Below are 26996 nucleotides of genomic sequence, written 5' to 3'. Positions count from 1 at the left end.
CAGCTATAACATATAATATAACAGCTATAACATATAATATAATATAACAGCTATAACATATAATATAACAACTATAACATATAATATAACAGCTATAACATATCATATAACAGCTATAACATATAATATAATATAACAGCTATAACATATAATATAATATAACAGCTATAACATATAATATAACAGCTATAACATATCATATAACAGCTATAACATATCATATAACAGCTATAACATATAATATAACAGCTATAACATATCATAAAACAGCTATAACATATAATATAACAGCTATAACATATCATATAACAGCTATAACATATAATATAACAGCTATAACATATCATATAACAGCTATAACATATAATATAACAGCTATAACATATAATATAACAGCTATAACATATAATATAACAGCTATAACATATTATATAACAGCTATAACATATCATATAACAGCTATAACATATCAAATAACAGCTATAACATATCAAATAACAGCTATAACATATCATAACAGCTATAACATATAATATAACAGCTATAACATATTATATAACAGCTATAACATATCATATAACAGCTATAACATATCATATAACAGCTATAACATATAATATAACAGCTATAACATATCAAATAACAGCTATAACATATCATATAACAGCTATAACATATAATATAACAGCTATAACATATCATATAACAGCTATAACATATAATATAACAGCTATAACATATCATATAACAGCTATAACATATTATATAACAGCTATAACATATCATATAACAGCTATAACATATCATATAACAGCTATAACATATAATATAACAGCTATAACATATCATATAACAGCTATAACATATAATATAACAGCTATAACATATCATATAACAGCTATAACATATAATATAACAGCTATAACATATCATATAACAGCTATAACATATCATATAACAGCTATAACATATCATATAACAGCTATAACATATAATATAACAGCTATAACATATTATATAACAGCTATAACATATTATATAACAGCTATAACATATCATATAACAGCTATAACATATCAAATAACAGCTATAACATATCAAATAACAGCTATAACATATCATAACAGCTATAACATATAATATAACAGCTATAACATATTATATAACAGCTATAACATATCATATAACAGCTATAACATATCATATAACAGCTATAACATATAATATAACAGCTATAACATATCAAATAACAGCTATAACATATCAAATAACAGCTATAACATATCATAACAGCTATAACATATAATATAACAGCTATAACATATTATATAACAGCTATAACATATCATATAACAGCTATAACATATCATATAACAGCTATAACATATAATATAACAGCTATAACATATCAAATAACAGCTATAACATATAATATAACAGCTATAACATCATATAACAGCTATAACATATCATATAACAGCTATAACATATCATATAACAGCTATAACATATCATATAACAGCTATAACATATAATATAACAGCTATAACATATCATATAACAGCTATAACATATAATATAACAGCTATAACATATCAAATAACAGCTATAACATATCAAATAACAGCTATAACATATCAAATAACAGCTATAACATATCATAACAGCTATAACATATAATATAACAGCTATAACATATTATATAACAGCTATAACATATTATATAACAGCTATAACATATCATATAACAGCTATAACATATAATATAACAGCTGTAACATATAATATAACAGCTATTACATATAATATAATATAACAGCTACAACATATAACAGCTACAACATATAATATATCATTGACAGTATTCTGTGGGACTGCGTCAGGGGACTCCTCGTACCATAACCACTACACCATAAAGGTTACAGTGCTTAGTGTGTGCCTTTAATATATATAATCTACTCAAATGATGTAAAAACCTGCAAGGGCCCTCCTCCTTGTTCAAAATAAATAAAATGCATACAGGATAATTTCACAAAACTCCAAAGTGTATTTTATCTGAAAGAATGCTATTTCAGGGTTCTGTACACCAAAGGTTACGTATATTTTGAATGTGTCCAGTACCATGAAATGCCATCATTTTTCGTTATACAGGTGTTCATGGTTTCCTTTAATTATAAGGCAGCACCAAAACAGATATGTCCCAGTTTGCTTAGGATTTCTGGGAGTTACAGTCCAAGGCCGCTGCTCATATTAAATGATGCACATTTTTGTTTTAGAATAAAGTTAATAAACAGTCAGTTCGTTTCTTCTAATAATACAATACACAAATAGTCCAACAAGTGTTAATCAAAGAAGGAAGAGACTAACATTTAAATAAAATCATGTCATCTCAGTTTTTATCATAAAATTTAGAAACGCAGATTAGAAAGTTAACTCCCCCCCCCCAGCCACCCACAAACACTTGTAAAGTTCTAAATTAACACACAGTAATATACCAACAAACAAAGAAAATAAACAATTACAAAATAAATAAAAAGATCCCTCTAGAACATGTCACTGTCTGTACACAGGATAATTACTCATTGTTAATACGAAGGAAAGGCCTCCGGCTGATAACTTAGTATATTTTTACTGTTTACTTTCTTTGTATCTAGATTAATTAGAATATGTAAATTGTCATTACACTGAGCACTTTGCACATGTATTGTGTGGGGAGATTGACCATTGTATTCATTTAAAGACTCCAGGAATAAACCAGAAAGTATTATTTAAGCTTATTTTAATCTGAAATAATGCCCTTAGTGAAATTAAGCAAATTATAGAGAAGTGAAATGTGAATGTCAAAATTTACAATGAAAGATCCACACTGTGACCATAGTCGGGGGGCAAATTTGGGAAGGACCCCAGGAACATGCATGTTTTTTAATCATGGTATTGCTGTGAAGATCTGAATTTATATAAAATGTACACGGAAACATCTCACACGCAAAATAGCTAAGTTTAAAATCTTACAAGGCTACTGTCTCACCATACAGCCTTGTCATGTTTAAGTACGATATTTTGGGGTCTCTCTAATTTAAAAGGAATCCTGCAGGCACCATAACCATTTCAGCTTGCTGTTCTGGTTATGGTCCCAGGAGGGCCCTGCCCCCTTTGTAAGGACTCAACCTGTTTTTGAACTTGCAGCAATAATGCTTGATGTCCCAGCACAGCTTGCAACATGTTTAAGGCTACGATAGCCAATCTACAAATGTAACAATGACTATAGGAAACCTATAGTCAAGAAAATATATATTTTTTTCCCCAGGAATATGTTTTCTGACATTATAGTGACCTTTTTCCACCCATTGTATTTTGAAAATTGCAGGTTTAATAAATTTTACTCAACTAATTTCCAGCGCCAATACTTGGTTCCAGCAGCGGAGGCACCATCTTGTGGCTGTTAGGAAGACTACCAGATGTATGATTAGCCCCGCAATGTAAACATGTAAACATTGCTGTATCTAAAACGTGGTAATGTTTAACATTGCACCCAGACCACTTCATTGAGATTAAAGGATCAAACATGTATTCCTAACAGTTTAGTGTTAACCTAGCTGTTTCGGTGACCAGCGCTCTGTCTGTGGAGTTAAAAGGTGATTTTACCTAACTTTTCACGCCGCAGCTGACTCTGCCTCCTTGTCTGAGATCATCAGTCTTGATGATCTCAGCCAATCCAATGCTCCAATGCAACCACACTGCACCAATCAGCATCCCCTCATTGAGATGTATTGAATCAGTGCATCCCTATGGCAAACGTTCTGTGCAGAGCGCGGAGACGCGAAACGCCAGTGCCACTAGTGGCCGTCTAGAAGTGTTACTAGGCAACAATGTAGTCCACAACATCTTGAGTGCCGAAGGTTGCCTTCCCTTGCACTAAGGAAACCAAGAATGTGCTGCCTCAGCGTAACGAAACATTAGGATAGACATCTTGTGTCGTTACGACAGTGAAGCGTCAACGAACTTTAAGGGACAGCTGTCACTTCAAAAATAATCTGTGCATTAAGTATAGAAAGGGAGAAGATTTTTTTTAAATAAAAGTATACAACTACCTTTAATATATGTCAGGTTCCATCAGCCATATACATGCACCTTGGGTCAGAGAGTTTTTGGAACCGACAGTTAGTCTCTATGGTCTTCCCTGCTTCACTCCCTGCACAGAAACAGAGAAAACCATGGACGCTAACTGTTGGTTTCCAAACACGGTATGACCGAAGGTGAATGTATATGGCTCAAGGTGACAGTTGTCCTTTACTAATTTTTATAAACAAAAAGTGTACATGAATGTAATATAAAAATGTCTCCTAATGCTAAAAAAATAGCCACGCTGTCGCTTTGGTACATGGACACACAGCAATGCAAAAATCCTGGTAGCGTGACAATCTTCACAATCCGTAAATCAAAAATACTATGCAAAATGTACAAAAAAGTTAAAAAAGTATTATAAAAATGAACAAATATATATTTTTCAAATTATATACGCACACACACTTCAGATGAATAAAATGTAGAATCAGTTTCGAAGAATATTTAACTCCTTAAGAATCAATGACGTTCTATGATATATTCACAGTCGAAAGAACTTGCCGAGCTATCGGAAGAATTGAATGGCACTCTACTGGAAAACCACATGAATGATTTTCTTTAGAACATCTGCAATCGATTACAACTGAACCTAAGTCCCATAGTCCACGCATTCAGCATAAAAAAATGTTTTATGTGGAAAATCAGATTTGTAATTAAACCTAAATTAGTGTTCGATGTTATAGTGCCAAATCAGTATACTACCCATTTAATATTTTTTTTTTAAATATTTAATATGGATGCTGGGACTCTGTTGCACATCGAGGCTATGTTTTTTTTTTTTTTTTTTACTTTTCACACTTTCCAATTATGGTACCCAATGAATGCATACTATTTGCAAAGAATACGCCAAAATGCATGGAGTATTTTGTATTTTGAGCATTATTGGAGGCATTTCTATCGTACTGAAGCCTTGTGTGATTATGGTGGAATTAGTTTCGACACTGTATTTTTTTTTTCATTTACATTTTTATGATTAATTTTGCATTTATATATATATATTTATTCACAATGCGCTTACAAATCTATTATTAAAATAGACTTTAGCTTTTGGAGCACTAGCACTATTTAATTTGTCTCCCATGTTGGAATTAGTGGGGTACTGTGAAGTAGTGGTGGGCTTAACACTATATGGCCATGTGATGGAACTGAATCACCATATTTGTTTGCAGAGATAGGTGATTTAAGTAGCCCAGTCCTTAATCTGTATTATGTATACATTTTGGTCACTACCGCAGCACCTTTGCTGAGAAATGCCTGTTCCGGGTGTGCGTCACATTTTTTTCTACAGTGAAATTAGCATCTTGGGGGTCAGAAGTGGTTATGGTTGGGAAGGGTGTTTGAAAGATACCTGCTAGAATACAAACAAAACCGTTACCTGGTTATCGTTTATTTTTATTTTTTTCATGTGACTTGGTCATGAATAGGTTAATAATTCAAGAAAAGTCCCGCAATCGCTGCTTTATCTTTTATTATTAGGACTTTTTTATTTTCTGGTGGGTGCCGTATAATATTATTTAGTGATCATGGGGGTGAATAATTAATTTTATTGTATTTTTCCAGTAGGTCGCGGTGTGTTCCTGGCATCCATGGAATACCTGGGATTCTCCTGTGAATCTGAGAGTTATGAAGAATTAGTTTTTGAATTTGTGCCATATTGTTTAACCCATTTTTGGCCAGGGACCTGGCAAATCCTTTTAGTTTGTGATATAAACAGTATTGTGTTAACTGCCCTGTTTATTAATTTAACCTGCATTGAGTCCTATTATTATTATTGCTCTTGCAGACAATCTTTATTACTAGGTTCCCTTTCAGTGAGTGACTCTCCAGCTGCAGGTCCCCCTAATAATCATTAGAGGACACTCTGCAGCCATCACAGCCAGGCTGAAGGTCTGGTAACCATGGTAACCATGCTCCCCGGCCCACCGGATGGGCCACGTTTCCATGGTGACCGCGCTCCCGGCCGGATGCGGAAGTGAGCTCGCAGGGTGGTGGCGGAGGATGTGGAGTTCTGACAGTGGCCGTAGCGGAGCACTAGCACAGTGAGCCAGTCAGGTAGCCAGCTAGCCCGGGCCGGCCATGCAGTGAGCCATGAACAAGCAGGACATGGCCGACGAGGCTCTCTTCCTGCTGCTGCACAATGAGATCGTGTCCTGTGTGTACAAGGGCCCCGAGCAGGGGGATGGGGTAAGTGGGGACACTTACCTGCACTCTGATAGCTTCCTGTGTAAGCCATCACTAGGAGCCTTGGCAGAAAAAACGAATGATATCAATACATTATTATTACTGGCATTTCTAAGGCGCCTACATAGTCCGCAGCGCAGTACAAGCAGGGGCAGATAGACAAACTAATGCAGAAAGAAAAGAGGATCCCCAACTCTTCCCCTGATTGTACAGCGCTGCGGAATATGTTGGCGTTTCCTCAATGCCTGTAATAATAATACTAATATATATATATTATTATTACTGGCATTTCTAAAGCGCCAACATATTCTGCAGCGCTGTACAAGCAGGGGAAGATAGACAATAAACTAATACAGAAATAATAGAGGACCCCGACTCTCCCCCGATTGTACAGCACTGCGGAATATGTTGGCGTTTCCTAAATGCCAGATATAATAATACTAATATATATATTATTATAATTATTACTGGCATTTCTAAGGCGCCTACATAGTCCGTAGCGCAGTACAAGCAGGGGCAGATAGACAAACTAATGCAGAAAGAAAAGAGGATCCCCAACTCTTCCCCTGATTGTACAGCGCTGCGGAATATGTTGGCGTTTCCTCAATGCCTGTAATAATAATACTAATATATATATATATATTATTATTACTGGCATTTCTAAAGCGCCAACATATTCTGCAGCGCTGTACAAGCAGGGGAAGATAGACAATAAACTAATACAGAAATAATAGAGGACCCCGACTCTCCCCCGATTGTACAGCACTGCGGAATATGTTGGCGTTTCCTAAATGCCAGATATAATAATACTAATATATATATTATTATAATTATTACTGGCATTTCTAAAGCGCCAAAATTTTCTGCAGCGCTGTACAAGCAGGGGAAGATAGACAAACTAATACAGAAATAATAGAGGACCCCGACTCTTCCCTTGATTGTACAGCGTTGCGCAAAATGTTGGCGTTTCCTAAATGCCTGTAATAATAATACACATATATTTTTTTACTATTATTATTACTGACATTTCTAAAGCGCCAACATATTCTGCAGCGTTGTACAATCAAGGGAAGATAGACCATACAATATATAGATGAACGAATGCAGAAAGAATAGAGGACCCCGACTCTTCCCCTGAATGTACAGTGCTGCGGAATATGTTGGGGTTTCCTAAATGGCTGTAATAATAATACTAATATATATATATTCTTTATTATTATTACTGGCATTTCGAAACCACCAACATATTCTGCAGCGCTGTACAATCAGGGGAAGATGGACCATACAATATAGACAAACTAATGCGGAAAGAATAGAGGACCCCGACTCTTCCTCCGATTGTACAGTGCTGCGGAATATGTTGGCATTTCCTAAATGCCAGAAGTAATAATACTAATATATAATTTATATAACATTGGCATTGTATTGTATGGAACCAGAATTATTAGTACCTTAACCCCTTAAGGACACATGACGTGTGACATGTCATGATTCCCTTTTATTCTAGAAGTTTGGTCCTTAAGGGGTTAAAGATAACACCGACATTTTAGGTATAGATTGGTGGGCAAAGCAACATTGAAAATACAATTGTGTCTATTTGTTTATGATTTGCAGAAATAAAACAAAATTCAAACAATTAAATGTCTTTAGAGAATAAAAAGTGTATACAAAGTAAAAGCAGAACTATTGTTATTGTCGAACACGTTAACTGAAAATGGAAAAAAAAGCCAAATACATAAGGACTCCAATGTAGCATAACATAAATACCAACAGAATGCAAAAATACTGTATTCATAATGCCCATATACTGGGAATCATAGACAGCTGGTTAGGGAATAAAACAGAATGCAAATATACAATTTGCTTTCTAGAAACCAGTTGTATTAAATTACACCTTTTATGGTTAGACTACTGCTACTGTCTAATGTTTGCACACATTTATCTTCTTGTATAGATAGTGTTTGTTTTGGCTCAATCTGTGTTCAAATAGATTTATTACACTGTAGATATACGCAACCAGTGGCACTGAGCATGCTGCATGACCGGCTCACTAAGCAGAGGTAGTTTACAGCCAACATTTTTCCAGGTGACTCTCTACCAAATATATATTTATTATTTTTTAACTGGTGCACATTAAAATATCCAAACCATGCTTAAAGGGTTCATCCAAACATCATAACCACTACAGCCTGTTGTAATGGTTATGATTGTAGGAGAATACTGGTGCCTTTTCTCTGTAATCGGGCAAGCTGTTTTACCATTGTCTGCCCTCTGACCTGGTCGTGCTGGGCGCCATGGATTGTCTGAAGCATGGTTTACAACAATTGGATTCTGCAGAAGCCGGTGCTGATCCTGCTACGCATTCATTGGCTGAGAAATTTGCACAGAATTGACATTGGATGACATCCAATTACTCTGCATGAAGATACAACTGCTGCAGCAAAGGGGAAACGTTGCACATACAGTCTCCAGGCACATGACCACTTGAAATCACTGAACTGGAGAAACCCTTTAATTGTAGTGATAATACAAGCATTATAAGAAATACAGATATTTATAACTGTATATTTCAGTTATAGTAGCTAGACTGAAAATTACTGGGTTCTGTAAAATTATATAGACTATTTGTGTTAATGGAACAATGTAGCATTAGGAATACATCTGTATTCATAGTGCTACAGCCTTGATGCCGCTTCTCATTTACGCCCCATGTGTTAAAAGATAAAAATGAATAACTCACCTTTTCTCCTTCTCCAGTTACGTCATCTTGGAGGTGTGTATCCAAGATGACCGCAAATCCACTGTTCCTAATGGAGGAGTATTGGGAAACGTAGATGCATGCAAGGAGCTCACTGTGAAGTGTCGGTTTCCTCCATAGAGAATCATTGTATTATTCTCTATGTCTGGCCATGATGACACTGCACATGCATGCGTGACGCCACGGTATATTACGGTATGAGAGCCGGGAAGAAACATTTCCAGATCTAATACCCAGGGGGTTTCGAGGCATAGCTTGAAGCTGTGCTTCCAAGCCTTCTAATTATTGAAATAAAGTGTTTTGGAAGGTAGGACAGGGTGGCCAGCACTGAAGGCACTATAACGGTTTCAATAAGGTGAATTTGTCAAAGTGCCTACAGCGTAACAGTGTACAAGTGCTCATGTCATTGTACAGAACACTGGTGAGACCTTACTCGGAGTATTGTACGCAGTACTGGAGACAGTATCTTCAGAAGGATAAAAAGCACAGTAAAGGAGGGGACTATATTTAAAAGAAGAAAAACTACCACAACAAGAGGACATAGTCTTAGATTAGAGGGGCAAAGGTTTAAAAATAATATCAGGAAGTATTACTTTACTGAGAGGGTAGTGGATGCATGGAATTGCCTTCCAGCTGAAGTGGTAGATGTCAACACTGTGAGGGAGCTTAAGCATGCGTGGGATAGGCATAAGGCTATCCTAGCCATAAGATAAGGCCAGGGACTAATGAAAGTATTTAGAAAATTGGGCAGACAAGATGGGCCGAATGGTTCTTATCTGCCGTCACATTCTATGTTTCTATGTTAACAATTTTTAGATTGGTAGAAATATACTTTTAAAATATAATTATTTGTTAATGTTTTTACTTGTGTTGGTTACTCACCTGATGATATTCTTTATTTTTAATTATATTCGTTTTGAAAATAGATATTTATATTTACACTTTTTTTTTTTCCTTCAGGAAAATGGAAGATGCATAACTAAACTCGAGAACATGGGATTTAGAGTAGGACAGGGATTAATAGAAAGGTATGTAGAACAACCCAAAATCTATCGTTTGGTTTTGTGAGAGAATGCCAATCTTGGCTATGGGCCAGATTATGGTACGTTTGGTTTTAGCTTTTCTTCTGCACTTAGAACCTGACAAACCCGGAAGCTAAGGTATCCTATTGTTGATCTACTCCTAGTGCACTGGATCGGACAGCAACTTTGTGTACGTTTTCCTCAGCAGTATTATCAAGTGTTTGTTTGTGTAAGGTGATCTTAATGTTTGCCAACTTTTTGTTACATTATATTATTTTTTTTTTAATTCTTTATTATTGTTGTGCATATAGTGAGATACATTGAAACTTGCAGTGCCACGACAGCAGCAACAAACACGAATCACAAACTGTTAAATCTGGACATGGCATGCTATTACTCTACACATTTTTAAAGTAGGAAGTGAACAGGCTAAACAAACAGGGCTTGTATCATATTGGTGATAAGAGATAGGTACTTAGTGTAGATAGACATGTTAAGATGAGGAATACAGTAGAGTATTTTTATATTTGGGGCAATGGGGTGTCCCGATAAGGAGCAGAGCAATCTGGAAGAACATATTCCCAGCTGTCTGACAGCGGGAGGATCAACCCCAAAACTTTACAAAAATGCAGATTTCTCTTTTATAAGGTGAGACACTTCTTTAGGGGGTATGATGTGTTCATAACAGCAGAAAGACCTTTTCACTAAAATAACAAAACTGCATTGACAAAGAGAAGCTGCTTGTCAAGGTTACACCCAGGGATTAACACTGTCACTATAAAATGCATTGTCGGATTTTACTAGAATTATGTGACTCAAATGTGCCCTTATTTCTGTGGATCCCAGTTAGAATGGCTGGGTAACAAGCTTTAAATATGTTGTCCGTTTAGATGTCACTTTACAGGTTTTATCATTGATTTAAAACAAACATCCTGTACCAGAGGTGAATGAAGTACAGCAATCATCTACAGAGGTGTAAAAAAACATACAAAGAGTGAATATAAATAATAAGGCAGGGCATTCCCTCAAAGACCCTGAAATGCAGAAAAAACAAAATGCAGGGTGCGCCAGGCAATCTTATAGGTTAATATAAAACCAAAGTATAAAAACACTATAGGCAAAAGTAAAAAAAAAAAAAAAAAAACCAGATAAAACAAGATAATGTCCTCAGAAATAATCAACTGGGTACCAGATAAAAATAAAAAGTCCCAGAAGAGGTTGCTTCCAGCCTAGAGTGTTTTACTCCCACAATGCACCCTTTTATTGCCTTATGTTACGTTTTCCGTCAAAGGGATGGTCTTGATACTATAGTTCATTAGTCCTCCTTAAAACCCACACCACCTGAAGTAGGCCTTTTTTTTTTTTTTTAATTCTTTATTTATTATAAGGTTACAATATAACATGCATCAGTAACATTTTCAATATAAACCATTAGGAGCACTTCAAGGCAGGCATAAAAACATATAGGTTGCATATGAGTACAATAGTAACAGAACACAACCTGTTGCGCTAGGTGTGCTAGATTGTGCTACCGCCCCAATGTGCCACCCAGGTTCAGGGTGCTCCACCTTAATTTTTTATTAAATGTAAAACGAGAAAAGAGGAAAGAAAGAGACTCGGTTGGTCCGAACGCCTGATATGAGATAGCCAGGATGACATGTTGATAGCATCTGTTGGGCCTTGTGGTATTTAAGTATACTTCCCCACTCCCACCTTAAGTGGAAGGCAGCCTCAGTAAGGGTGCGGTTTAACCATATTAATTTCCGGCAGCAGTAGCTCTGTGGAGGTAATGTGAGGATTGTGCCGTCAGATAGTCGGGGGTATAGGGACCATGTGGAGTCTATAGTGAAAAAATAGCGATAGGAACAAAGAGAGAGAGGGAGACGGTAAGGGGGATCGGGAAAGGGTTTAGGGGAGGGGGGGGAGGGCAAGGGGGGTGCCGGGACCCGTTAACTCCTTTGAACAGTTAAGTATCAGTACACGTGGGCAGTGGGTGAGCCATATTTTGACGGTTGAAAGGTGTGTGACATTGATGGGGTATCGTATAGCTTGCTATCTTCCCGGTTGGGACCCTATAGTCCCATACAGGAGAAAAAAAAATTTGGGAGCATCAACCGGTGCAGACATGTCGAGAGGGGTGGGGTGGATGGGGGCAAGCCCACCCCCCCTCTCAACCGCCCACCCCGCTATCTATCCATGGAGCCCAAATCCTCTCAAACTTCGCTTGCGTGCCTCTGACCTTGGCCGTCAGTTTGTCCATTAGGAATGTATCTTTAATCTTGTGTAGGACAACATTTAGTGGGGGAGTAGTATTTTGTAGCCACATTTGTGCTAGGGCCCGTCTAGCGGCCAAATTTACTTTGTGAATTAGTAGCTGTTCCGTTCTGGACCAGCCTTCCATAGGCCTGGCCAGAAGGAAGACCCATGGGTCCAGAGTGATCTCTCTATCAAAGATAGTCTTCAGTAACTCTGCTATCTGTTTCCAGAATTGCTGAATCATCGGGCATTCCCACCACATATGCATGTATGTTCCCTTATTGCCACAACCTTTCCAGCATAAGTCTGTGGGTGTTTTATGCATCCTTTGAAGTTTAACCGGAGTGGTGTACCACCTAAACATAGTCTTGTAAGCTTGTTCCTGCATGGAGACACATACCGATGAAGTCGCAGCGGCCTCCCAGATGTCCTGCCAGTCCACCCCCTCAAGCTCTTCGCCCAGGTCGGCCTCCCACTGTGCTATATAGGTGAGTGTTCCCCACTCCGAAGTGGAGGTACTTAAGTGAGCGTATAGGGCAGTGATAAGGCCTTTCGGGAATTGCTCCTTAAGGCACATGTTCTCGAAGAACGTAGGCGGTGTTAATGCTATAGCCCGGACCGCCGGTGTTTGAGCGAAGTCCTTAAGTTGTAGATACCGGAAGAAGTCAGAGGGGCGCAAAGTCGCCCTAGTCTTTAGTTCCTCAAACTGAATTATCGAGCCTCCTTCGTATATCTGACATAGACGTTGGATTCCCGTGCTCTCTATGCCCCTAAAATCCCTAGCTGTTAGCCCCGGGCTGAAGGCTGTGTTTCGTAGGTAAGGAGTTAACGGAGAGGACTGCGTGGAGAACCCGTATTTAAGCGATGTAGCATCCCAGAGTTTCATAGAGTTCGCAATAGCCGGGCAGTTGATGCGTGAAATTGGCCTGTTGGCCTTGGGAACCCACATAAAGAATTTGGGGATGTCAGGTCCCATGAGGGAGGATGAAGTAGGCCTTTTATATATCAGGTAATTGGTAAATGAGTCGGCTCCCTACTATGACGATATCTCTTTGTATGAAATGAAACTAGAATAAACTGTGCTTTGAATGCTTTATTGTAGATTTACCAAGGATACAGCAAGGTTCAAGGACGAATTGGATATCATGAAATTTGTGTGCAAAGATTTCTGGACTACTGTGTTCAAGAAGCAGATTGATAACCTGAGAACAAACCATCAGGTGAGAAATCGGGATTGCCTCCAATAGTTGTTGCAGCTGTAACATTTGTTTTTCATGGTTTGTGACACCATTTATACTTTACCCTCTCCAGCTAATCTTTATAAGGTGGGACGGCCACACTGTCACACATGAGGGATCCAGACAGGGCTCTAAAGTGAGAATTTAAAGGCAATTTCAAATTTAAGGCCAGAGTAGCCGAGAATATATTTTGAGTACACCTTGAATTCTGACTTTAGTGAATAAGACTGTCCCCAATAAAATGCTGCCTGGGGTGTCTGTTTTGTTCCTCATCCACCTGTTAACTTTTGCCGTGTGTTTTGTGACAATGAAGGCCTGACTTAGTTTTTCCATGACTGAGTGATCAGCAAATTGCTATTTTTACCTGAATTCCCAATTATTTGACCGGTACGATGTGTGTGTTTATATCAAACATATCAATAAACTTGTGTTATGTGTTTGTTTGTGTGCACATTTAATCACTCTTTTCTGTCTTATTGTAAAGGGAATATATGTGCTTCAGGACAATAAATTCCGTCTAATTACGCAGATGTCTGCAGGAAAGCAGTACTTGGAGCATGCACCTAAGGTAATGTGTGTGTTTTAACGAATGGCCTTTAGGTAAAATGTAATAACAGACTTTGTAACAGTGTGCGCTCTGGTTATTCCCACATTCTATGACAATCACATGGCTCACAATTAGCAATAAACAATCATGATTTTGCTAATTGCTTGTGCATAGGCATAGTTGTCTTTAAAAACAAAAACAAAAAAAACAACAACAACCTTGCTGTATATATGGGATGACTTTATGTTGTGGTTTAAGAATAATAATGGTTAGTACATGCACATGTGTATAATTCAATACCCACAAGAAAGAATCCATATTTCAACTGTGCCGGCATAGAACGCAACTTATATCTAAACCTACATCTTGGGAGCGTATTGCATGCTGATTCTATTGGCCTCCATTGTGATTGCCCCAGTTTTAACCGTTTTCTTGTTTTCGGATCACATATCCCCTATTGTCATGTTAGAGCCAGCTGGGATGTATATTGTTTTTTTTAACACTATTCTCTATAAACTGCTGTGTATCAAAAGCCCAAAAGATGAGCCAGTTTTACTCAAACCTCCATGCCTGGCACCAACAATCATTCCACTGTACTTTAGATCACATTACTTCCTCGTTCTATTGTTTGCTGTCAACAAAAACTGATTCTCTTGACCTTGTCTGCAGCTTTTATGCACCGATTGGCTGATTAGATATTTACATTAGTAGGTTTACATAACAGAGCAATCACTGCGTGGATTTAGAGCAACTCTGTCAATTTCAGTGAAATTCAGACTCTGTCAATGTGAATATTTCATAAAGATTGTTTCTTTAGGAAATACTAATTGCTTATTATAAATAAATGTTGGATCTACTCGAGTGACAATGTTTTTTATTGTTAAACATAGGTATTTGGGTGAGGCAGCTACTGCACTTAATACTGCACATAGAAAAACTTAGCATATATGTGCTATGAATGCTTTGTATGATTTATTATTGTAGGAACAGGCAATATGTTGCTTGCTCTGTGTCGATAGTTTGTCACGTTTAGTTTAGACTTGCCACACGACCAGTTTGCTAAGCATTTAGTTGTGGGCTCAATATCGCTGTTCAGCACCCAAAAATTGCCAGAAACACATTTCATTTTCACACTTCTTTTAGTTTATATCTGGATGCTGATGTCATCAGTGAATTGGGTCCATACAATGTGCAGGTTAAATGGCCCCCCATAATGTAGTCCCACCTTAATGAAATATATATATACAAGCAAAGAAGGCGCTAAGTGATATAAGTAATAATATGACTACTTTCAGATCAGTGAAACACTATGTATAACTAAAAAGCTGCACCTCAAAGTGAAAAATAGCTCAAAATCACTGAACATACAATAGAAAAACGAATAAGGTGCGCTGTACCTTTAAAAATATATAAATAATTAGTGCATAAATAATTTAAAGTGCAATGTGCAACACGTGAGGGTACCTTCAATAAGGATAAAACACACTTACAATAGCAGCTGGAACATATAGTTCAGTATGCCCTCAGGGTAATATATAAAACAAACACAGAAAGAAAAAATCATAGGGTAATATGCAATACCAGAGATAAAAGACTAGGATATATAGGAGTAACACTCACAATGGTAGAACAGTGAAAGTCTGCTCTAACTTGAATGGCATGAGTCCTCTTTTCTCAGGACTCAGAGACCTTTAGGATCCATACAGCAGCAGATTCAACCTTTTAAAATAGGTTTATTGATAGACGTATGTATAAATCACAATTCACAGTGATATGCCTCTTACAGCCCGTACAGGAGATATCCCCAAAATAAAAAGCAGTCTCAGGAAACACAGTCCACACTTGCCGGTTTTCCTGCTCGATCGCCGCATACACAATACTTCCGGGTTTCGGAGAAATCACGTGGTAACGTCGTGCGTGATGGCGCGTTTCGCCCAATCGGCTTCCTCAGATCACGTTCTGGATACTGCTGCCATATCATTCTTATAACAGCCTCTATGGGCGTGTTTTAGTTAAAAGTCAATTTTTATTGGATATTGTTTAAAACCTACTTATGGATCAAATCAGTTTAAAGTCCGATCTTTAAAAGGGTATATCACCTAAACATCGTTATCAATATAGAAAAAAAATCTTTTTTATACAGAATCTCATGCATCTTATACACAGCTCTACTAAACAAATATTAAAACCACAATTCATTTGCTCTTCTATTTTGAAAACATATTCAAATATATTGATATATAACTATAAAAATGTATAAAAATAAATAACCATTTATGATTATATAACTATTCTGGGCAACATTATACCGGTTTTACTAACTCATTAAAATATAAATATATTAGGTATATGTGTCCTGGAGATGATAGAACCCAGTATACAGACTGACATCCTACCTTAGAAAGAGAAATAAAACATTTATTATACAATCTTAATACCAACAAACCTATGTATACAAGCGTCTATAAAAGTTATAAAAAATTAAACAAGTCAAATTCAATATTAAGACCTTTTGGTTCTAAAGTGCTTAATTTGTGGACCCATTTCATCTCTTCTCTACCTATGTGTTGTATATGGTCACCTCCACGCCATGATTTTTTCACTTCTTGTATCCCTACAAAGGTTAGTCCACTTGGATCTTTATTGTGACACCTTTTAAAATGTGCGGAGACACTGTGTAATTCAAATCCCTTACGTATGTTATTAATGTGTTCATAGATTCTCTTATGTAGTGGGCGTATCGTTCTACCTACATATTGTAGCCCACATGGACATATTAGTAGATAAATTATGTTCTTACTGAAGCACGTAATAAAATCCTTAATACTGAATTCATAGTCCGAATTTTTACTTTTAAATTTATTGATGCCTTTGAGGGTCCTATTTTTACTGCACTTACATCCTACACATGTTCCACATGAATAAAAACCCTTTTTATTAGCTGTTAAAAACGTGTCTAGCCTTTCCTTTTTAGGATGATTAAACGTAAGTATTTGTCTCAGATTTGTTGCACCTCTAAAAGTGATAAAAGGTTTTTGTGGAATAATGTTTCTCAATTCTATATCTTTTTTTAGAAGGTGCCAGTGCTTATTTATAATAGATTTAATTTTATGTGAATCTCTATTAAAATCTAAAACTAGGGGTTGGAGGGTCTTGTCCTTATCTTTTTCATTTCTGTTTTTAAAAAGTAGCGTATCTTGGTCCAATTTATTTACTTCCTCATAGGCTTTTAGCAGCAATTCATTCGGGTATTCTTTTTGTGAGAACTTCTCCATTACAACCTTGGCTTGTTCCTCAAATTTATCCCTATCCGTGCAATTTCTTCTAATTCGTTGAAGTTGTCCTTTGGGAATATTATTAAGCCACGGGGTGCAGTGTCCACTGTTGTATAGGACGTAGCTGTTTGCATCCACTTTCTTAAAAAATTTTTTGGTTTTTAAAAGGCCATCCTCAATATAAATCTCCAGATCCAAGAAGTTTATATCTGACTTACTAAAATTACTAGTTGGCTGTATTTCCCAGGTATTAATATTTAGATCTTTAAGAAACATCTCCAAATCTCTTTGGGAACCCCTCCATATAAAGAACAAATCGTCAATATACCTTCTGTATGAGACCTGTGTAGGATGTAAGTGCAGTAAAAATAGGACCCTCAAAGGCATCAATAAATTTAAAAGTAAAAATTCGGACTATGAATTCAGTATTAAGGATTTTATTACGTGCTTCAGTAAGAACATAATTTATCTACTAATATGTCCATGTGGGCTACAATATGTAGGTAGAACGATACGCCCACTACATAAGAGAATCTATGAACACATTAATAACATACGTAAGGGATTTGAATTACACAGTGTCTCCGCACATTTTAAAAGGTGTCACAATAAAGATCCAAGTGGATTAACCTTTGTAGGGATACAAGAAGTGAAAAAATCATGGCGTGGAGGTGACCATATACAACACATAGGTAGAGAAGAGATGAAATGGGTCCACAAATTAAGCACTTTAGAACCAAAAGGTCTTAATATTGAATTTGACTTGTTTAATTTTTTATAACTTTTATAGACGCTTGTATACATAGGTTTGTTGGTATTAAGATTGTATAATAAATGTTTTATTTCTCTTTCTAAGGTAGGATGTCAGTCTGTATACTGGGTTCTATCATCTCCAGGACACATATACCTAATATATTTATATTTTAATGAGTTAGTAAAACCGGTATAATGTTGCCCAGAATAGTTATATAATCATAAATGGTTATTTATTTTTATACATTTTTATAGTTATATATCAATATATTTGAATATGTTTTCAAAATAGAAGAGCATATGAATTGTGGTTTTAATATTTGTTTAGTAGAGCTGTGTATAAGATGCATGAGATTCTGTATAAAAAAGATTTTTTTTCTATATTGATAACGATGTTTAGGTGATATACCCTTTTAAAGATCGGACTTTAAACTGATTTGATCCATAAGTAGGTTTTAAACAATATCCAATAAAAATTGACTTTTAACTAAAACACGCCCATAGAGGCTGTTATAAGAATGATATGGCAGCAGTATCCAGAACGTGATCTGAGGAAGCCGATTGGGCGAAACGCGTCATCATGCACGACGTTACCACGTGATTTCTCCGAAACCCGGAAGTATTGTGTATGCGGCGATCGAGCAGGAAAACCGGCAAGTGTGGACTGTGTTTCCTGAGACTGCTTTTTATTTTGGGGATATCTCCTGTACGGGCTGTAAGAGGCATATCACTGTGAATTGTGATTTATACATACGTCTATCAATAAACCTATTTTAAAAGGTTGAATCTGCTGCTGTATGGATCCTAAAGGTCTCTGAGTCCTGAGAAAAGAGGACTCATGCCATTCAAGTTAGAGCAGACTTTCACTGCTCTACCATTGTGAGTGTTACTCCTATATATCCTAGTCTTTTATCTCTGGTATTGCATATTACCCTATGATTTTTTCTTTCTGTGTTTGTTTTATATATTACCCTGAGGGCATACTGAACTATATGTTCCAGCTGCTATTGTAAGTGTGTTTTATCCTTATTGAAGGTACCCTCACGTGTTGCACATTGCACTTGCACTTTAAATTATTTATGCACTAATTATTTATATATTTTTAAAGGTACAGCGCACCTTATTCGTTTTTCTATCGTTTTTCCACCTTAATGAAAACCTAGCTAGTGAAAGCTAGTGAGAGAGTGCATGTATATACATATAATATCTGCACTCACAAGAGTATCAGAGAATGTTGAGATTTCTTCCAGAATGCTTACACGTGCATTCCAGTAGATTTCTGGTACCATAGCAATTACAATATATTATACAGGGCTGATTAGCCCATCACTGTCACCCTATACACTGCCATCCAGATGGGATGGATTTGATGTTGGTTGTCAGTAATGCAGAAGTGTAAATGAAGATAGGGGATGATCTATTCGACAGCCCTGTTTTTTTTTCAACCTGCTACATTTTAACAAAAAAACCTAGGACAACTCTAGTGGCCTCTTTGCACCATAACCGTACTCTGAACATTGAGTGCAGCTTTAACAGAATGTGGAGACAGGAAGGTGGTGGTTGGGGAGCGATTGGAAGATCCCACAAATAAAGAGTTGGAAGGGTGCTATGAGTTGCCGTGTTGGTTATGTTTGTATCCATGTCTTATCACATGTACCAGGCATGTCAGTTTTAGTATGTTATGTATGGGTATCGTGCTCATTTATATATTGTTTCTCTTTCCGGTTACCTTTCTGTATACTAATTGCGATTCCAATTCTTCTTTCACACAGTACTTGGCATTTACATGTGGATTAATTAGAGGAGGATTGTCTAATTTAGGAATTAAAAGTATTGTGACAGCAGAAGTATCTACGATGCCCGCATGTAAGTAAAGCATGTTTTATTAATTCATTTACTAATTATAATTAAAGGACTACTATAAGCACCCAGAACACTTCATATCAATGAAGTGGTGTGGGTGCCAGTTGCCCCTAGTTTTAACCCTGCAGCTGAAAACATAACAGTTTCTCCCTGACAGGCCGCTTCCACAATTTACACGAGTTTAAACGGAGTCCAGCGTCAAATAAGATCCCCATAGGAAAGCATTGAGTAATGCCTTCCTGTGGGCGGGTTTGAATGCGCGTGCGCCCGGCTCCACTCGGGATCAGACGTCGGCAGGGGAGGAGAGGTAACCAGCGCCGAGGGAGCCCGGCGCTCAATTAAGGTAAGTGTCTGAAGGTTTTTTTTTTTTAACCCCTTCAGCGCCGAGGGAGGGGGCTCTCCAAGAGCCTATAGTGCCAGGGAAACGGGTTTGTTTTCCTGGCACTATAGGATCCCTTAACAATAGTCCATGGTTGTCTGTAGCATAGGGCAATAGTGGACAAGTACCCCCTCCCCACCCCTGCCTGATGTGGAAACCCCTGCAAAGCTCTCTCTAATTGTATGGCATTTTGTTATCCAAAATCAGCTATTATATGGAAAATTCATCTTTCAATTATATTTTATAGGCTAAACCCACCCCCAACACTCTCAGCCAGTCACCACTGTCCTGGGTGCAATTGTCACTGAGAATGTGAAAGCATAAATTTCACATTAACAATATGACTGTGAAGGGGTGCTATTGACGCCCTAAAACTGGGGAAAGAGATGTCCTGACACACAGGACGTGATAAACATGGAAACATTTTTTCCCACGCATTTTACAGCAATAACATTTTAGCTCTGTGAGGAGCCTATTTCAATACAGTAATCACCATCCAAGTTTGAAGAGGCAAATAAAAACAGATATAGGAAAAACTGGGAGATGGCGACCTTGGACTCTAGATAACGTAACCACTATATCACTCTTTAGTTATGTTGGTATTTATGCTCAGTGTCTCTTTTAAAAGGCGTTAAATTTAGCTTAACATTTTAATCTGGAATGTTCCTGTATTTGAATAATGACTTCTAATCTCAAACATCTACGCGATCTACTCTTGAAGCATTTCTGGTGCCAACATTATGCTCACCTAAAATATTTCCTGTTATTCATAATCGTTTCATTGAATTTGAATGCGAGTTTTATTTATATTGTTGTAGTTGTCAATATGTAGACTTTTCTTTGGATTTCCTGTTAATTTCCTCTTTAAGCTAAGTTACAAAGATAAAATTATACAGTATTTATTTTTATTATGTTTTATCGAGGATAATGCATCACAATTTGTCTCGTTTTCAAGCATGTTCTGCAGTTTTGTGTATTCATCTTGAATAGTTTTTTTTTTTTTTCTCTATTTTTTTTTTTTTTTTATACAAGCAGTATAAAAACATTCTGCTTTTCTACAAAAAGTAATTTTTGTCCCAAGTTGGTGAATATACAGGTCCATGAATGTGTACTTACTAAACTGTGAATTGCAGAAAAAAGAAAAGAAAACTAATATTTTTTTTCCTCTTTTTTTTTTTTTTTGGAAGGTAAATTTCAAGTGATGATTCAGAAGCTGTAGCACGCAGGTAAATTCGGCATCTCGCAAGCTGAGCTGCTGAGGAAGAGAGAGCTACACAAAATTACTCACTCGACTGATCGCTAGGCATCTGCCATCGCTGAAAAAAATGGTTCTCATATTGAAACTTACTTGATATTTATGAAACTCATTGAGACACAACACCCGAATTTGTTCTCAGCAGTCTAAAATGTACCTGCAGTCTAAATGTCACTGGACATTCTTTGAATGTGACACAATATTGAAAAGTCATTCACAGTGCAGTTTTAATGAGCCGCAACGAGAGGCTTATAGGATTAACATTGTTTGAATTACAGTCTAACATAATTGAACACTACATATCAATAATTAATCCCAGGGCTGGATTACCTGTAAGATCCATTAGACACGTACCTGTAGGAATTGGGGCCCAGTTATAAATCATCCACGAGGACATGTTCACTACATACCCAATTATTCTTGTGCTCTGTGGTTTTTAATATTTTTTTTAATTTTACATCTTTTAAGATGTGGGATGACCCATGTAATATTTAAAAATCTAGCTGTGTTGCTATGTGCGTGTGGATCCATAATTGGCTACCCTGCCACATGTAATCTTCATTGACTTTCTTGGAATCACACATTGCGTTTTAACACTAATTGTGTGGGATATAAAGCCACCTTCAGCTAGGTATATTAGAAGTTATATTTACTTGAAAACCGATTCCTCCTCCATCTTGGCCAGATGATGTGTATGATGGGGCTGTTTGTCAGTACTCCAGTTAACAAAACCACAAATAGCATTTTAAACGAATATTTCTTCGAGCAATGGGACTTGTAGAATGTTATTTCCCACGTTTGCACCAAATCATATTTTATTTCATGACGTGCTCTTTTGAATATTTACTTTCAGCATGAAGTAAACTAAAGCACATTAAGATTTCTAAACATCTGTTTGGAATAGGCAATACAGTTGGCAAAAATGTTACTAATGTTTTTTTCTCCAAATACTGCCGTATATGCTGGGAAACAAACCTCTGTAAGTATTGAAAGAAAAGGCACAAAAACTATTTAATTATGTAAAGATGTATTTATATCCTTGTTATTATGTAAATTCGAGTCAAGCCTTTATCAAAGGTGTTCGGTTCTGCCGATACTTTTACCTTCACAGTATGCCCTGTCAGAGTGGCTGATGAAAAGTAAGCGCGTGTTTTGTTATGTTGTTTTACAAACATAGGAAATAAGCTGTGCCTTTCGCTGAGTAAATGGTGGATCGCAGACATATTTACCAGTGAAGAAAGAGCAAGTTAATGTATTATAAACACTAACTGTTACAAGAGAATGGTCTCGAAACTACACATTATGTTTGGACATTTAAATCAGAATCTAGTGCCCTACAAGGTTTACTTGTTTATTTAAAGAGGAACTGACAGCCAGGTTGATGATGATTCACTTTTCTCTAAGTATTACGAAATTTAGCTAGAGCACAGTGTGCACGCAAGTTACGTAAAACATACGTATCCGTTAGCAGTTCTGGGAACTGACTCTGATTCATTGCTCTAATATTGTGTATGTGTATGCATACAGGCCATGGTTCCGTTAATGGTAATGGCACATATTTCTGTTAAACATAATTACATACCGTACAATGCAAGGAGATATACATTGCATGGCAAGCTCTGCCTTCACAGCTTGCGTATGATGCTATATATTATAGGCAGAAAAAGAGGCTCGAGTCCATCAGATTTATTTTAATACATGTTTGTATCATTTATTGATACAAAAGAAAACAAACAAACCCAGCTTAACTCAAGATCTTCATAATACTTTTAAGAACGATTATATCCCTTAATACTTTTTCTATACCCATTTTTTTTTTTTTAGGCTTCTTCTGAATTTCAAGAAATAAACATATCTATGTTCAGAAGGATTTGATGCAGAGGACCCTGTCCTCTGCTGTTGGTAAAATTTATTTTTTCCCAATCTAATTGGATGACTGTCTCGTCCTATGTTTACTTTGTTTATTTTTTGTTTGTTATATAGTGTAATCATATACGTGGCTTTACATCTTTCTTAATGTAACCAATGCAACTTTTTAGCTTATATATTTTTTTTTAAAATCAAATTGTCCATTTCCGTTTATTTACTCTTCACTGTTTCCAGTTCCATAATCTCCTTCATAATTAAAACTGTGCACAAAATTGCACCACATGTTGCATCCATACCATATAGCTGAGTTGTTAGTATGAATTTATTGAGAGGCAAAATTACATTTTATTACATTACCCCTTTAGACGTGGCACTATCTTACTGTCCTTAATACGTTTATTCGTCATTATACAAAATACTGTGACATTTTGAAGAGTTAAAGTTGAATACCCAGTAGCTAACGTTTTACCCTGCCTAAACATTTACAATCCAAAAGAAGAACATTTCTCTTATACAATACGCATAACAATTTATATGTTCCATTCAACATTTCAAATGTCCATATATCTATTGTTTTAGATATATGATTAATTTAAAGTATTTTTCATTTACTGGCATTTGCTCCCTAAACTGTTAAATGTGGTATATTGATAAGCAAATGTAAGGTGTCATTTTTTTTTTTTTTTTTTAAATCCCTTAAGTTTTTTGTTTTGTCCGAGAAATTCCCTACAGTTGGCAACTTGTTGACATCTCTCCACTGTTCAATCTATTCCCTGTGTTTTCTTCTTTTTAATTCAGTTTTTATTTTATTTATTTTTTTAAGTAATTTGCATCACACATCAAATTGTATTTCAGGATATATGCGCGCGTGTGTTCATGGGTAGCTTGCAGGGATTCTTGGGATATTTTATATTTGCATTCAATGCCACACTGTGCATATTCAAATTACTTACTGTTAAGGTTTTATATATTTTTTTGAATAGCCCTCTATTTTTTTTAAAAACTATTCAACTTGTTTATTTAGAAAGGAAAAAATAGCATAGGACTTTCAACCTTTACATTTAGGAACTTTTTGAGAATGGAATGATGGGTGTAGCCATCTAGGGTTCCCTCATTCTCAATAGTATGGTGAAGAGTACGTACTTGCCATCTGTGAAGAATTTTCTGCTGTGTTATCCAATGATGGTACACTGGGAGGCAGAGGTCCATGAGCTGGTCCAAGTGTTTTAATACTTTTATATGGTCGTCTGAAAATGGCTCACATAGTGTCTGACAGGTACCTTGGTCTACAGTATAGTTTCCGCATTTGTTGATCCTCGAATAGTGATCTTAAAAATTCTCCAACTCTATAACACAATTTCTTGGCCAAAATCCGTATAGATCAAGGTGGCAGCACACAAAACATTTTATGCTAGTACAAAAATATTGTGAGGTTTTGTTTGTATTTTATTTTTATTCATTTGTATTTCCTACTGACACTACAGTTCCTCTGTAAACATCGGTGAGATAAATGTCCAAACATATATTGTAGGTTGGTACAAACCTTGAGACCATGCCTCTCTGCATTACAGCAGGAATCCAGAGTGACATTTCATGATGGAACTTACATTTGGTTATCACCATTGCGAATGCTATATATAGTGTTTGTTTTTAAAGAAATGTTCACTTTTTAAACTGTCATTTTTATTGGATAAGCTAATTACCGAGGTGTATCACCATCTATTTGATTGAATCGTTAATTTAAAACATTGTTACTGTAGAAAAGATTGTAAAGTTTTGTTTTGTCCAAACACTACCATTTGTATTGCCTCTGGTGTTATTTATGTTACTATATCCTAGTGATGAACTGCATAGAACAAATGTTTCAGAAGTAGTTACTGTACAAGTGTTTAAAATCATGAAGCTGTGGCTGTTTCTCTATTCTGGATCAGTTTTGTTGCTGGATCAGTTACAGCCTCGATTTAATAAGCTTTCCAAATGATTTATCTACAAAAATGACTTCTGTGTATTGCTTTATATCTAGAAAGCTTCTTACATCGAGGCCTTAGTTAGAATACTTTGTTCTGTTAAATAGAAATTGGCTGCAAAAATGAGCAGTGAATTACAGAGCAGTTTGTAAAGTCTCATATGAAAGATTTTTGTGTTTTAAGATGCTGCGTATCAGGGCGTTGCTAGGAGGGGGCTGATCCAGGCTGGAGACACAAATGGGGTTCTATAAAGGCCATGGACCGATTCAAACACCCTCCCAGCTGAATCCCCTGACCTGTCAAATAACAATGACCCTGCTGCTTGTTTTTTTTTATATATATATATATATATTTTAATTGTTTATGCATGCTGCAGATTGTGTAAACTTACCGTTAATTCTTCTAACGTACGCTTGTTAACAGAAGTCCTGTTAATGAACTAATTAAAGGGAACTGAAAATCCTAGTTCAGATATACTTATTTGATGTTCATAGCATTGCATTCTATACACCTGACATTTCACAGACACCATTCTAATCATTACTTCTCCTCTTAGGAAAGCTTTTCAGCTCTAGTAAGACCAGGGCTGTGATATCATGTAATAAAGTCATAATATATCTGACACCGGGCTCCTATTATATGGCCTTATACTAGAGGTTATATGGACTGCACCTGTTAAATGAAATAGCACAGTAAACAAGATTAAAACATTTTATATTATGGAAATAGTGGCACCACCTATTTCAATGATGTTTACAGTTCAAAAAAAATCTTTACAGAGGTTTTAATAGACCGTAAGATGTAAACAGGAGAAAAAAAACACATCCTATGATAAGCCACCAGTTATACCTGCTGCCTCCAATTATACAACTAAATAAATGTACCCCTTATATAATAAATGTTATCCAACAATGTTGGATATCATATAGCAGTCAGATTTCTACGGTAGTGTTGTAAAAAGACAATAAGCGTTTGTAACATATACTGAGTGGGGAATGAAAAGGTGAGGGTTGTTCCTGATTTATCCAAATTTTGTCTAAAATTAGTAAGGAAGCAATGGTAAATCCAATTCCTTCCGGGAGATAAGACAGGGGGTCTTATGTTGAGAGTAGATGACCAGCCGGTGCTTAGATTTTGTAATTGGTTATATTTAAATGGAATACCTGAATGTTCTCATTTGCCAAAAGTGACAACGGCAAGGGTTCTAGTGCCAGCGCAAATAAAAAAGAAAATCAAGCAACATCTTATTCTTTTACCAATAAAGATCATTTGGAAAAGTTGACCGCTGACTCTGACCCTAGTTGTTTTAAGTAAGAACAAAGACCCTTCCTGTGAGCTTAGGACCAAAAGCTCAAAGACAAAATGCTGGTACAGCCAATTCCTCCTACCAAAAGTATTTTTGCCATCGGTTGAAAGGAGTATGGGAGGTATAGAATAGATATGGGCTTGGTAGATACCATTGTGGCATTGTCTGAGGCTTCCCAACGGGAGATAAATCCAAATTAATC

At 36.3% G+C, this 26996-nt stretch overlaps 1 protein-coding gene across 1 annotated transcript; it reads left to right on the top strand.

The window, feature by feature from the left end:
• The first annotated feature begins 6103 nt into the window (after positions 1–6103).
• On the top strand, positions 6104–23476 carry TRAPPC6B (trafficking protein particle complex subunit 6B). Its single transcript, XM_063440169.1, has 6 exons — positions 6104–6309; positions 10025–10092; positions 13445–13562; positions 14065–14148; positions 19928–20021; positions 21585–23476. The coding sequence occupies exons 1-6, from the start codon at positions 6214–6216 to the stop codon at positions 21614–21616; spliced, it is 492 nt and encodes a 163-aa protein (XP_063296239.1). The 5' UTR covers positions 6104–6213; the 3' UTR covers positions 21617–23476.
• The last annotated feature ends 3520 nt before the right edge of the window (positions 23477–26996 follow it).

Source organism: Pelobates fuscus, chromosome 13 (assembly GCF_036172605.1).
Source record: "Pelobates fuscus isolate aPelFus1 chromosome 13, aPelFus1.pri, whole genome shotgun sequence".
Classification (NCBI taxonomy): domain Eukaryota; kingdom Metazoa; phylum Chordata; class Amphibia; order Anura; family Pelobatidae; genus Pelobates; species Pelobates fuscus.
This window is presented reverse-complemented; position numbering and strand designations above follow the sequence as displayed.